This window comes from Ahaetulla prasina, chromosome 1 (genome assembly GCF_028640845.1).
Source record: "Ahaetulla prasina isolate Xishuangbanna chromosome 1, ASM2864084v1, whole genome shotgun sequence".
Classification (NCBI taxonomy): domain Eukaryota; kingdom Metazoa; phylum Chordata; class Lepidosauria; order Squamata; family Colubridae; genus Ahaetulla; species Ahaetulla prasina.
This window is the reverse complement of record NC_080539.1, coordinates 296868853-296884212: the sequence shown is the minus strand read 5'-3', so window position 1 is coordinate 296884212 and position 15360 is coordinate 296868853. Positions and strand designations below refer to the sequence as shown.

The window sequence follows — 15360 nt, the reverse complement described above, 5'->3', positions numbered from 1 at the left end:
AGCTGAGATTCTTGTGTGTAGGCAAAATTAGCAATAAATCACTTTCATTAGACCTTCATTTCTTGTGCTTCACAAAAACGTCCAGTAAAATAATAAAATAAGTGTTTCTATCTTCCCTTTTTTCTAAAAAAAAGATATTGTAGAAAACATACCTTTTTAGTGTAGAACTTATTCAGTTGTGTTTCCTGTCCATTCCTCCTCCAAAGACAAAGCACTTTTGTTTTGGGACAGTACGTCATATTAATCAATTTTTCATACCACCAACGTTCATACACAGTGCCAATGTTGCTTCTTAACACAATGCAGTCATCACATACCTAGAAATATAAATAGCTTTATGGATAAAACTTCATAGAGTTCAACTCAGTAACTCAATTAACATGTAATCTGATCTCTACCTCCATGAAGAATATGTCCCCTGTTGTATCTGTGCCAGCATGTACAACAAATGTTTGTTTCTTAATATGTCTACTGCCACTTGGTCGGATGGCGAGCTCCCTGCCAGTCTAAAGAAAATAAATAAATAAAAGAGGTGCATTCTTTTCAGTCCTCACATTACATAATTGAAAGTCAGAATCTCTTAATATACAAAGCCACTCTCACCTAATATAACTCATGGGAGCTGAAAGTACTTACATTGGATTAGATTCGCACCATAGGTTTAAAACAAATGTCTTACGTATTTTATTCATATTCTTAAAACATAGAACATGGCTGTTAACAAAAAAAATCCTCAAGCATTTTACAGTAGAAACATTAATCATTAAAAGATCAAAACTATAGCAACTATTTTTAGCTATTTTAGCAGAAAAATTACAAAATAATCTAATACATCAGCAAAGCAGTCTACTGTATGCTATCGATGAATAAATGAAGTTTCAATGAAAAAATCCTATCAGCCTGTCAATAAAAATATAGATATACAGTAGCTCAACAGCAAAATGTGACTCACTATTTGAACTATGGACACAATCTTTTAAAAGCAAACTTTCCTTTGTAATCTTTAAAGAATGTCTAAGATTCAGTTCAGACAATTGCTTTTCCACAAATCCTCAAGTCTACAGAATTTGACCACAGAGCAGAGAAAGCCTATCTACTGCTTTTCAAAAGTCTTGCAAATCTCATCAGTTTCAGGAAATATGAAAGAACTTCAGTAGCTTCTTATTAGAGTCCTAAGAATCACTGCAACTGAAGTTCAGAAAAAACAGTGCCTTTCCTGAAAATGATATTCTTTTTTGTAAAAAGTAAAGTTAAGTCAGTCAATGTCATTTACATGTACTAGTGCCCAGGTTTGAGTCCCATCTTTTTCTGGAATATCTGATATTTCTCTGGAACAAGACAATATTCTAATAAATTACTTCTGAGCGGTACAACCGAAGAAAAACATAATTCATGACTATGAACTAATCTTGATGCAGAATTATTATCTTGGATATATTACATGTTTAGCATATTGGAAAGTATGCAAACTTCTCTATATACTTTCAAATATTTGACAAGTGATACCATTGATATTGTAAGTACAAGCTAAAATTTAATGTTTTTATTTCTTCCCCTCATAGCAAAGAAACAAATATATGTTTTACTTACTGTGCTGGAAATTTTGTCAAGTATTTCATTTATTTCTTGACTATGAACTAAGCCAATATGAGATTTCCCCATCAAACGGCGTACTTTCTTTCTAATATCATTCTTCTGCACCTAAATAGCAAAATGTAATACTTTGTTAGTGATACTTTACCATCATTTATGGAGAGCTACACATCAGTATAAGTTAAAAAATGTGATGTGTTATTGTATTTCAATTAATGCATGTATTAGATAATACTCTGATTAAATAAAGAAGAGAGAAGATCTCAAGTATATACAAGTCTCACGTGGTGTGGCTGTACTTGGCTGACCTTGCCTGGATATAGAAGTTGAGCAAGATCAGATCATGTGAGCACTTCTAGGGATGGGAAACTTCTAGGGAATGCTATGACTGTTGATTAGATTAGGGAAGTTGTGTAACCAACAGCCAAACGGTCTAAGCCAATTAGACTACTGCAACACACTCTACACATGGGGCTGACCTTAATGACCACTTGAAAGCAGGAGTGAAATGTAAAATTTGTTACTACAGGTTCTGTGGGCGTGGCTTGGTGGGGGGGTGTAATGTGACTGGGTAGGCGTGGCCAACTTTTTTTTTTTACTTTTAAAAGCTTTTTTTTAACAGCCTCTTTGGCTGAAGAGCTTGTAGAAAAAATGTTTTGAAAGGGTTCTGACAATCCCAGCTGAGCCGCACGATCATCAGAGGCTTTTTTTTTTACTTTTAAAAGCATTTTTTCAGCCAAAGAAAAAAATGCTTTTAAAAGTAAAAAAATCCTCTGATGATCGCGCAGCTCAGCTGGGCCTGCTGGGGAGAAGGGGGGCCAGGGATTTTTGCTACTGGTTCTCCGAACCACCTGCCGCCATCGCTACCAGATCAGGCAATCTGGTCTGAATCGGGAGCATTTCACCCCTGCCTGAAAGCTTCTATCTAGGCAAAATGCAGTGGCCTGAGTAATCATGCATTCTTGTCAATGGGCATACAATATACCTGCAAGCCTTATATTTGCTTCCTATTAAGGTCTGGATGTAATTTAAACTGCTGGTCTTGACTATCAGTGTATTTTTTATGACCTGGCAATGGGTTACCTGCAGGACTGCATCCCTCCATTAGAATTGACTAAACCACTTCAATCATGCTGGGAGAAGCAGCTGGTTGTCTCCCATTTTGGGGATCTCAAGAGGGCTGAAACCATGAAGTATTATTAGACTACTGAAATGGCCTTCCTTTGGAGCAATATTTCTCAAACTCCAACACTATAAAAATAAAACCCAATATAAAACCCATAAATTTAAAATCTAACTCAGTCCTGCAGATAAATAAGTATGTTTTAAGCTCACAAGGAAGGTCTGAAGGTCCGGAAGCTGACGAAGTCCTGGGGTAGTTCTGCTCCAGAGGGTGGGAGCCCCACAGAGAAGGCCCTTCCTGGGTGTCGCCAGACGACATTGCCTCGCTGACGGCACCCTGAGGAGTCCCTCTCTGTGAGAGCGCACGGGTCGGTGAGAGGTATTCGGTAGCAGTAGGCGGTCCCGTAAGTAACCCGCCCTATGCCATGGAGCGCTTTGAAGATGGTCACCAAAACCTTGAAGCGCACCCGAAGGCCACAGGTAGCCAGTGCAGTCTGCGCAGGATAGGTGTCGCGGAGCCACGAGGGCTCCTCTATCACCCGCGCAGCCGCATTCTGACTAACTGCAGCCTCCGGATGCCCTTCAAGGGGAGCCCCATGTAGAGAGCATTGCAGTAATCCAGGCGAGACGTCACGAGTGCGTGAGTGACCGTGCATAGGGCATCCCGTCCAGAAAGGCGAACTGGCGCACCAGGCGAACCTGGTAGAACGCTTCCTGGAGACGGCCACAAATGATCTTCTAAAGACAGCCGCTCATCCAGGAGGACGCCTGTTGCGCACCTTCCATCGGGGCCAATGACTCGCCACCGACGGTCAGCCGCGATTTAGCTGACTGTACCGGGATGCCGCATCCACAGCCACTCTGTCTTGGAGGGATTGAGCTTGAGCCTGTTTCTCCCCATCCAGACCAGACGGCCTCCAGACACCGGGACAGCACTTCGATAGCTTCGCTGGGGTGGTCCGTGTGAAAAGTACAGCTGGGTGTCATCCGCACAGCTGGTACCTCACACCGAAACCACTGATGATCTCACCCAGCGGCTTCATGTAGATGTTGAACAGAAGGGCGAGAGGATCGACCCCGCGGCACCCCACAAGTGAGGCGCCCGGGCCGACCTCTGCCCTCCGTCAACACCGTCTGCGACTGGTCGGAGAGATAGGAGGAGAACCACCGATAAACGGTGCCTCCCACTCCCAATCCTCCAACCGCGCAGCAGGATACCATGGTCGATGGTATCGAAAGCCGCTGAGAGGTCTAATAGGACCAGGGCAGAGGAACAACCTCATCCCTGGCCCTCCAGAGATCATCCACCAACGCGACCAAAGCCGCCTCCGTGCTGTAACCGGGCCGGAAACCGGACTGGAACGGGTCTAGATAGACAGTTTCATCCAGGTGTAAGGGAAACTGATATGCCACCATATTTCTACAACCTTCGCCGCAAAGCGAAGGTTGGAGACCGGACGATAATTACCTAAAACAGCCGGGTCCAGGGAAGGCTTCTTGAGGAGGGGCCTCACCACCGCCTCTTTCAAGGCGGCCGGAAAGACACCCTCCACCAAAGAAGCAGTCGAATCGCCTGAGCCAGCCTCGTGTCACCTCCTGAGTGGCCAGCACCAGCCAGGAGGGGCACGGGTCCAGTAAACACGTGGTGGCATTCAACCTACCCAACAACCTGTCCATGTCCTCGGGTGCCACAGGGTCAAACTCCTCCCAAACAACGTCACCAAGACCACCCTCGGACGCCTCACCTGAGTCATCGCAATTTTGGTCCAACCCGTCCCGGTTGAACGATTTTATCGTATAGATAATCATAAACTCTCAGCACGCCCCTGCAGCGGGTCATCCCGCCCCTGGTGAAGGAGGGAACGAGTCACCCGAAACAGGGCGGCTGGGCGGTTATCTGCCGACGCAATGAGGGAGGAGGCGTAGCAACGCCTCGCTTCCGTCAATGCCACTAGGTAAGCCCTAGTATAGGACTTCACTAGTGTCCGATCAGCCTCTGAACGGCTAGACCTCCAAGAGCTCTCTAGGCATCTTCTCCGGCTTTTCATCCCCCTCAGCTCCTCGGAGAACCAGGGAGCCGGTTGGGACCTGCGCCGGGTCAGAGGCCGCAGAGGCACGACACGATCTAAGGCCCCCGCCGCGGCCCGTTCCCGGGCCGCAACAAGTTCCTCAGACGTGCCGTGAGCCAGACCCTCAGGAAGTGGCCCAAGCTCCGTCCGGAACCTCTCCGGGTCCATCAGGCGCCTGGGACGGAACCAACGCATCGGCTCCGTCTCCCTGCGGTGTATTAGATAATACTCTGATTAAATAAAGAAGAGAGAAGATCTCAAGTACATACAAGTCTCACGTGGTGTGGCTGTACTTGGCTGACCTTGCCTGGATACAGAAGTTGAGCAAGATCAGATCATGTGAGCACTTCTAGGGATAGGAAACTTCTAGGGAATGCTATGACTGTTGATTAGATTAGGGAAGTTGTGTAACCAACAGCCAAACGGTCTAATCCAATTAGACTACTGCAACACACTCTACACATGGGGCTGACCTTAATGACCACTTGAAAGCAGGAGTGAAATGTAAAATTTGTTACTATAGGTTCTGTGGGCGTGGCTTGGTGGGGGGGTGTAATGTGATTGGGTAGGCGTGGCCAACTTTTTTTTTTACTTTTAAAAGCTTTTTTTTAACAGCCTCTTTGGCTGAAGAGCTTGTAGAAAAAATGCTTTGAAAGGGTTCTGACGATCCCAGCTGAGCCGCACGATCATCAGAGGCTTTTTTTTTTTTACTTTTAAAAGCATTTTTTCAGCCAAAGAAAAAAATGCTTTTAAAAGTAAAAAAAAACCTCTGATGATCGCGCAGCTCAGCTGGGCCTGCAGGGGAGAAGGGGGGCCAGGGATTTTTGCTACTGGTTCTCCGAACCATCTGCCGCCATCGCTACCAGATCAGGCAATCTGGTCTGAATCGGGAGCATTTCACCCCTGCCTGAAAGCTTCTATCTAGGCAAAATGCAGTGGCCTGAGTAATCATGCATTCTTGTCAATGGGCATACAATATACCTGCAAGCCTTATACTTGCTTCCTATTAAGGTCTGGATGTAATTTAAACTGCTGGTCTTGACTATCAGTGTATTTTTTATGACCTGGCACTGGGTTACCTGCAGGACTGCATCCCTCCATTAGAATTGACTAAACCACTTCAATCATGCTGGGAGAAGCAGCTGGTTGTCTCCCATTTTGGGGATCTCAAGAGGGCTGAAACCATGAAGTATTATTAGACTACTGAAATGGCCTTCCTTTGGAGCAATATTTCTCAAACTCCAACACTATTAAGATGTGTGGATTTCAACTCCCAGAATCCCAGAAATTCTGAGAGTTGAATTCCACACAGCTTAAAGGTGCTGATGTCAAGAAACACTGCTTTGGAGGTTGGCTTATCAATATAATTACTGTACCTTCTTTCTGGGAAAAGTTCAAAGCTGAGCTTTTTGGGAGGGCTTTGGGGGTTTAACACCAGGCATTATATAATTGGGCTTTTAATGTATCTTCTGATGCATTTTTGGTATTGTTGACCATTGTGGCAGGGTATAAATCTTATAAATAAGAAGTTTGAAAAAATCCTGAAAGAACGCAGTGACAAACTATTTCCATATTGCTATTAAGAAAACTATATAAATATGCCCAAGACAACACCAGTTCAAGTTGAAGGTTTTAATAATTTTCAAGGCTTTTAATGAAACAAAAATGCTTGACAATTTGTTATACCAGCCACTAATACTGGATTGTTCTGGAATATGTGATCACACCTCTGATATATACACTGTCCTCTCATCTGCCTGCCTTATTATCCTTCGAAGTAGCACAATTTTAAATAACTGAAAGAAATGAAATGTACTCCCACCAGGCACTTCCAAGGTGGTTCTGGGAGCAAAGACAGATAGATCAAATCATACAGATAAGCACATTTTTGTTTTGCTGTTAATTAATTAATGTTTTTATAATCTATCACAATCCTGAAGGATTTTGAACAGCATATAAATATAAAACCTGTAGAATAATAAAACAACCATATAAATTTCCAACATAAATTACGTAAGTAAACTAACTCTGGGAGAAATAATTTCTCCCAGAGATTCTCCTCCCCTCCCATTCCAGTTAGCTCAAAAGAAAGTGAAGCCTAAGCCTTAGCAACTAGAATGAGAAAAATTGATCCTTAACACCTTACTTCAAAGAGTGCAGTCGTATCATGCAAAGACATATTATAGCATCACCCATCACAAGACCCAATCTAAAATACAAAAACAAAAAAGCACCTTCATCATAATCATGTATGCAATCATATTGTGAAGCAAAGTAGCCAATAAACGGTCTTCATCATCTTCTAAACGTTTTCGGTCATGTTCTCCTAAAGAAAAATATCTACAGGGGAAAAAAGCACACATATTAACTGAAGCCAACAGTGAACATTCAATCACTGATTACAAAATCCTATACACCACTCATAGTTAAAATTTACTCTACATAAAAATGTTTCCCTCTGCATTTAAATGAGCAAAGACAGAAAAGAGCTTATGAAGGAGAAAATTTTACACATAAGTAGTAATTGTCCCAAAGGTGCTTTTACAAGAGGCAACTGGACTTTCTGATTTTTCTTTGAAGATGTTTCACTTCTCATCCAAGAAGCTTCTTCAGAGCTGAAGAAGCTTCTTGGATGAGAAGTAAAACATCTTCAAAGAAAAAACAGAAAGTCTAGTTTATTTATTTATTTATTTATTTATTCGATTTTTATACTGCCCTTCTCCCGAAGGACTCAGGGCGGTAGAAAGTCTAGTTGCCTCTTGAAAAAGCACCTTTGGAACAACCGTGACCTGGATGACTGAGAATCTCCATAGATAAGTAGTAATTATTTACACTTATAGTTATACCTGTAAACAAATTATCCAGAATAAAATTGCACCCAGAATTCCTATACAGGTTTAATTATAACTTACACATTGCTGAGAGAAATGGTGGAGAGATCTATACTTTACCTGTCAATCATCTCTTGAGGCCCCTGATCCATTCCCATCCCTTCTCTTTCTAACATCACAGCATCCAGAAAAGCATCTTCCCAGAACTGCATCTGATCCCACAGAGTTGAACGCTCTTTACCTAGACAGCATTGTTTTTGTTAACCAGAGATTTCATTTTTTATAAGACAGAATCATATAAACAATTTCCCCCACAAATAATAAAGTGTGATTAAACCAGATATTATCTTATTCTATGCCACTAAATAGGCTACTTCTGATTTTACTCCATAAATTATTCCTAAAGCGTACATCGTTTTCTTTCTTGTTCTACAAATATTCCTAAATGAAACTGTCATAGAAATCAGAAACAAGGAAAAGCCATACGTTCAAGATTTTTTTAATGCACACAGAAAAGCAGAAAGAAGAAATGATTACTCATAGAGAAGGTTTCCATGGCAGCATCCTCTAACTGGTCCCAGACAGATCCTTTATCCCTCCCTTTAAAATTCCAAGCCAGCAGCAAGGCAGCAAGAGAGAATAAAAATAAATGACAAATCTAAGCATTTGATAAGGATTAATGACAGATCAATCTGTTTTTCCACAAGAAATATTTAAAAATACAGTTAAAGTGAGTGAAGAGTTAATACGAGCATATAATGATCAATGCTAGACTTCGTAATGATATCTCAAGATAGCACTTTTAAATATACATTTCAGAATTTAACAGTTTCTAAGTATCCACAATCAAAATTACTTTAAATCATAAATGTATATCATCAATATTGTTGTTGCCATTGTTATTAACCCACTGCAGGATGAAGGCTTCTTCATGAAATTTTATGGATAGTAAACATTGTAGAACAACAACTATATTAGTTACGATGGCAAAAAATCAACTCATGAATCTTTTTAGACAGTAATCTATCATCCAAGTCAATCTTAGGTTGTTAAAAAGCAATCTTTTTGACTTCCTAGTCAAGTGTGAGGAGTGACTAACAAGCTTTTAAAAGCAAATGAATAGCAAGAAATGCAAGAGGCACAAACATTACTGCTAATCATCAGGGATGGCTTGCAGATTGATCTACTTCAGAAGGGGAGGGGTTCTTTGCTTAGTGAATTTAACCTTCTCTAAACCTCATACAGTATTTCCCCCCCCACTTTTTTTCTCCTTTTCTGGGTGATAGTTTTAAATTTGTGGTCTTCTTTTCAGATAAATATGATAATCTAGGTATTTCCTCAGATCAGATAAACATTTATTGCAACCTAATTACAATGTTAAACCACATGCATAGAACATAGAATAAATGAACAATCCAATATTTTCAAGTAAATGATAATGCTTTGAGGAATACAATGAAGTTACAATTTATATGTAATGCTGTCAGAGAATTTAGACATTATAGAGAATTCACGGTAGCTTCACATCATTACTCAGTTTTATTTTGAAAAGATCTAAAGACTAGAGAATGTACAAAACTAAAATTTTATTCTTACCAAGTAGACCCTCAAAGAGATAAACTCGTTGACTTGCATCTTCTGGAACTCTTCCAGGGCTGCTGCATTTATTATCTTTAATTGTTTTTTTCATACTATGAGATTTACCCTTTAAAAAATGCAAAAATAGGACAGAAAATTCTTATTAGGTAGTTAATTAACAAGATGGTTCTTAAAATGAAATAGTAAACTTATCAAGGAAATAAATAATTCAAACTGCAAAGGACATAAGAACAAGCATAGCCACTTCTCAAATTCTGTCAGCTAAAATACATGTTGTTTAACATGCTCATACTATATAGAACCATGATGGTGAACCTATGGCACGTGTGCCCAAAATGGCACGTGAAGCCATGTCACCCGGCATACACAGCCTTGCCTGTTTGTCTTCCAGGTTTCTGGCACACATGCACGCACGATGATCACCTGTCCATGTGCATGACAGTGCCAAAAACCAGTATGTGAATACGCGTCAGCCAGCTGATTGTCAGGTGTACATGCGCACCAGAATCTGGAACTTCAGCTTTTCCGGAGTGGGACCCCAACGAGCATGTGTGCAATGTTTCCCACAACCTTTTTGGTTCACCATCACTGATATAGAAGGTGCACTTGTACACTTACCATTTGTTGATTTGTGTTTAAAGTGAACTTTGAAGGGTATGGATTTATTGTAAATTGGAAATATACTGTATATATGGGGCAGATAAATTGGCAACTACATTTGGATTGGCAGCTCATCATTATGGATAAGCTACTTTAACAAAATTTCCTTCCACCAGATTAAGAGCCGTAATGATCCCCAACACCCGAACACCTAAAAAATGAAGTCTATTCTTACAAATATAGCACTAGTAGCAGAATTTGTTTCAATTTCACTGTCTGAGACGGTGCCTCGTGATCCTGTTAAATTTCCACTAATCTCTCCACCAAGGCCATCCCCAGCATTGCTGCTCAGGTCACTATCTGCTCCAAGCGTTTCTCCAGAGCTGTTACTCACCTGAAGAAGGAAACAAACAAACTATCTATGTATTGCTCAATATATTGCAAAGACAACAATGCATTTGCATTTGTTAATTCAAAATTAATAAAATCTCAACATTCTACCATATGAACTAAAAATAAAATGGGAAGATAGTGGGTGTCCTTGGATATGTTACAACAGGATCCATACTGGGAATATGGCTCCAATATGTATAAGGACAAAGGGTTTAAGTCTTAATGTTACTTATTCAAAAGCTACAAAAAAACTCAGAATCTTGGCCTTCATTTTATCATTAACATATTCACTGAACTTTTAACAGTACATCAGATACTGTCAAGCTCTACAATGGTGAAAAACTCAGGAAACAAAGCTATCTGGATTTCTGGAAAGCTCTTTAGTACTGATAAAATAATGAAACAGAATGTTGAGCAAATAAGTAGAATCTTGAAAGCCTATCAAAGCATTCTCCAGATAAACTTTTATCTAGCCTGATTGGTAGAGTTGTTCTATAATCCTATTATTAATTTCCTTTACATTTACTACTAAATTTATTTACTGAATTTATTTGGTGCCCATCTCACTATTAGAATAATTCTACTTACTCCAGGGCTAATTTATAGATAATTTAGAGATAAATTTAATTTAATAAATCTCTAGTTTAATAAACTCTAAGTTAGAGATACACATCCTCTGCAAACAAAGCTATAAGGTCAGAATTGTTAAATTTCTATTGAGAGCTATGGCTAACTGATGTCCCTAAATAGAAGGACAATGTGACAGCTGGATGCCAGATCCAAATTGTCAGAATCTTTCTGCAAAAGGAGAGATTGCACGATGTCACATGAACAGATGGGGGTTTTTGTGTGTGAGGCAGGAAAGGACATTTTTGCAATTGACTTCTGATCAGTTAGGAGTAGCCTAGGTGCACTTTTTAATTAAATGGATTTATATTTTTTACTGCTGCTTAAAGATTAAGAAACATGAGAATGGCAAGTTTTATTGAATTCACTGGAAAAGTTTTCTTCAATCTTTTTAAGAAAAAAGGTCTAGCTATGAGTTTAAAGATTTGTACAAAAGATTAAAATAGATTGTTATTTTTGATAATGTTCAATAGTTTTTTCCTGATCAGACCGAATAATGTTTTAAAGACCAGTAAAGGAGAATATTTGTAACTCAGGGTTGAAATGAGCCCCTGGTGTTCTTTGACTTTGGTTGTTGTTGTTGTTGTTTTGTAGACATTTCATTACCCAAACTAAGTGACATCATCAGTGCTAGCTGTTTTGAAGAGAAAAAACAAGGAGAATATGTTGAAAACAGAAAAAGAGATATAAATATGAAAGGAATTATTCGCTTTAGTATATATGGTTTGTAATAGTAATGTTGTTATTTCTGATAATTTATAATGGACTTTTGCTGATTAAGACAGAAATTATGTTTTAAAGATTGGTTTATAAAGAATCTATGGGATGAAGAAATGGTTGGGTTTTTTTAAAGGATAATGATAAATTGTTAACATTAACTATACTTGCTGAGGTTGAAGAAGGGTTCTTTTTACACTTTTTCTTTCTGCTTTTTATTGTTTTATTTTAATATATATTTTATAGTATGCATTATTTATGCTTTGTATTGGTTTTATTATATAATCTTCAATACATTTATTTCAAAAAAGCTGTAAGGTCAGAATTGTTGTAAAATAGGCCACGAACAAATGTGTACTATGTTTCCCAATGCATTTAAGATAAACAAAATCAATATAAACATAAAATCAATATATGACAACTTTGTTTAAAATTATAGGAATGAATAAAACACTCATGCCTTTTGAAAAGGATATGTCCTCAACTAGAGGACAATCGCAAACAAAAATATAGAAAATTAAGGAGAAAATGTAACAAAAAGCATATGCACAGCACCTGTAACTTACAGATTTAGGAAAAAAATACACATACACAAGGAAGTCTGGAAAAAACTGCTAAAATCAAACCCAGACATTTCATTTTGGAATGCCCTACCACTGTGCTAACTTCAGAATCTTGGCTGGTGCTTCGGATCATAACAGCAGGCCCCACACTTGCCACAGAATCCAGATCACTCTTCTGAAATCATGAATTGACAGGAAGCAAAATAATACACATTAGACATTCCTGTTTCTGTTTGTAGGTTTAGTCAAGGTGGTCTTTGGGAGTTGGGGATAGTTGGGACAATTTTTCACCTGCCCAAATATCTACAAAATTAGAATGGTTGAAGAAGGTATATTCATATTTCTTGAGGCTATCACACCCACACTAAAAGGCCAGATTATTTTATAAAGTGACAAGAAGTTTTTCACAACGTACCCATTCCAAAGTGAACAGCTACTGTACACTTACCTGAGAGCTGGAGGTTAAGCTTAGACCACTGTCAGCACTAATCTGGGATTTCTTCTCATCTGTCTCTCCCAAGTCAAAGAAGTGTTTTGTACCTTCTGACCCTAATCGAAGCAAAATAAACAATCCTATTAATACGAGAAGAAAAAGTAAAAGAATTATAGGGCAGAAAACTGGAGGTGTGAATGGGTAGTCCTAAGAGGACCCATAGAATCTTCTTCTTCTTCCCTATTTTTTCAATACCATGGATTAATAATGTAGCTCAGTTTTTCACAGCCAACTATTTTGTCCAAATGTCACTGCACCTGAGAAATAGAAAAATTATCTTAAACAATTATTACTAGAAAAGGAAGAGAACAAAGCAGGCATCAAACATATTCAAATTCATTCAAAGCATGCCAGACCATTATAACATTACTCTGGAAAGCCATACTTTTTACCATTTGTATGTAAGACTGATTCTGTGCCTGTTGCTTTTTAGAAAGAGATATTTCTTAATTTTGGACAATTTTTACATCATTCAATAAATTGATTTTCATTCCACTTGTCTCACTAGCAAATGGAAAAACTAACCAACCAACCAAAAAGCAATAATCAATCATTTGTGTGCCACAAAGAAAGGTAAAACACGAACTTTGGAGGAAAAATTACAGAGCACTGAAAGGATGAAATAAATGGCTCTCCAGAGTTTGTAATAACAAAAGTAAAAACAGTAAGAGTGTACGCATCAGCAATTGACATGACATGCACTGATTATCCCATTCTCTTTATAAATAATATAGAAGCCGAAGAGATGCATGCAGTTCACCTTTTTAAAAAAACTCTTTTTCTGATGAAATGTTAGAAAATGGATGAAAGGAGAGACAGAATTGGGAAGGGTTTGGAAAACACTGTGCCATGGGAGTAAGGAGGCAGGAGAAAAATATATTACAGACTACACAGGTTCACCATTAAGATTTCAGAAGGGGGAAGAGACTGAGCACAATGCTTCTGCCATAGCCATATCTGCCAACTGTTCCATAACGGGGACACATGACCAGCATTTGGAGGGTTTTTTTGTCTTTTAATTACAGGACATGAAATGTCATCTGGCGACACTAGGTGCACAGTCAAGAAATACCTTGCATACCACTAAATAGTGTGAGTTGGGATTAAAAGTACAAGTGGAGTTATACCAGGTACCTACTAGTAGACAGTATCAAAAGAGACAGAGAAAGAGAGAGAGAGAAATAGGGAACAAGAATGTGAAACACAAGTAACAGCTAATGTGTTCTTGAATAGAAGGGCACTTAGTATAGATTTCTTCGATGATCTATTATTCAAAAATAGTAAACTACACCGAAGATATTTAGTTAATCCAAAAATGCTATGTAGTTGTACATACTCCTAGGAGATTTCATTAAAATGCTTTCAATTGAATATATTTTAAAGCGCTCAAAAATTAATTGACAGAAGTTTATAAATGTTGGCTTCCGTTATTCAAAATGTATTTCCAAACATGGTTGCAAATAAATGTCTCTGGTTGCTTCACAGAAAATTAAAGAAAATGGAGGAGCAAAATCCACAGGATCTTCTTTCAGATAATTATACTCTTAACCGATATGCATTTTGTAGCAACTTTTAAAAATCATTTAATCATTCAAAAATAATCTTGTATATATAAAAAAGGGTAAACATGAACTGATTAATTTATAGAATAGCTAATAAAGTACTAATGGTAGAAAATGTAGATGTCCAATCATAATGAAATCATTTGAGCAATGGGGTATTTGCTGTCCATAATACTGCTGGAAATGAAAGGCTATGAGCAGAGAATTTATTTATAAATTATCTAAAATATATACTGCCACTTGTGTTTCAATCAATTATATGTACATTTGTGCATTGTGCACACATATAACAATGAAACCAAAATATATTTATGCACTTAGTTAACCAAAGGTAAACACCAATTGGGAGGAGAAACAATTAAAGTAAATTTAATTCTATTTAATTAGGATGACCATATTTTGAAATATTTATTTAAGGCAATAAAGATTAACTTTAGAGAACAGAAGGAGACTTATATATTACAAAAATCAAACGAACAGTCTTAGATACATCTAGCTTGGAGTAAACCTTACCAAGCTCTGTAATTTAACCCTGAATATCCATCCAGAGAATACTGTATTATAGTATTATATGAAAGCAGTATACAATATTTAAATTATGTAGTTAATTTCTCTACATGTCAATGGCCCACTAAAAATTTAATTTTTAGAGCCATTTCTATAAAGCCCAATTTTTGGCCTGTTTAGTAGACTAAGAAAAAAAAAGCTCAAATTCATATTTCTTAATTTTCTTTTTAATATATGATATATATGATCCAGCTTCAGAGAAGTCAAATGGATATTGTGATTAAATGCTACTCTTCAAACATGAATTTACAGGCTCTGCATTTGTAGTATTTAGTAGTGATATTTTATTATTTATCTGGAGTTCCTAACATGGAATTTATGAGCACTGATCAATCTGTGAATATCTGTCTTGCTAACGGCCAATGAATACTCACCTTCCTAGAAGTATAGGTTTCTTGATTCCCCTTATTTTTCCAATATTGTTTTTCTCTAATAATATTTTTCAATATTATTTCTAAATTTGAATTGCAATGGATGGAAAACTAATGTATTATAAAACTTATAAAAGTGCCAGCATCACTTTTATTTACAAAAATGTATTTTTAGTACCACTGTGGGTCCTACAGTAACATTTAGAAAATGATTCATTGATCTACCATAGTACCAGGCTTTACTTCAAAGTGT

General features: G+C 38.0%; 1 protein-coding gene across 6 annotated transcripts in view; it reads right to left on the bottom strand.

Annotated features, from left to right (window-relative positions):
• The window catches only part of MADD (MAP kinase activating death domain), a 102933-nt gene that overhangs the window by 24180 nt on the left and 63393 nt on the right, over positions 1 to 15360 (bottom strand). For all 6 annotated transcript variants that reach the window (XM_058161785.1, XM_058161790.1, XM_058161787.1 and 3 more), the window contains 9 exons: positions 12563 to 12663; positions 12206 to 12289; positions 10050 to 10208; positions 9212 to 9320; positions 7736 to 7856; positions 7019 to 7124; positions 1591 to 1701; positions 399 to 506; positions 153 to 317 (listed from right to left, as the gene is read on the bottom strand). In XM_058161785.1, coding sequence (XP_058017768.1) covers positions 153 to 317; positions 399 to 506; positions 1591 to 1701; positions 7019 to 7124; positions 7736 to 7856; positions 9212 to 9320; positions 10050 to 10208; positions 12206 to 12289; positions 12563 to 12663 — 1064 coding nt within the window. The remainder of the gene's footprint in view (positions 1 to 152; positions 318 to 398; positions 507 to 1590; positions 1702 to 7018; positions 7125 to 7735; positions 7857 to 9211; positions 9321 to 10049; positions 10209 to 12205; positions 12290 to 12562; positions 12664 to 15360) is intronic.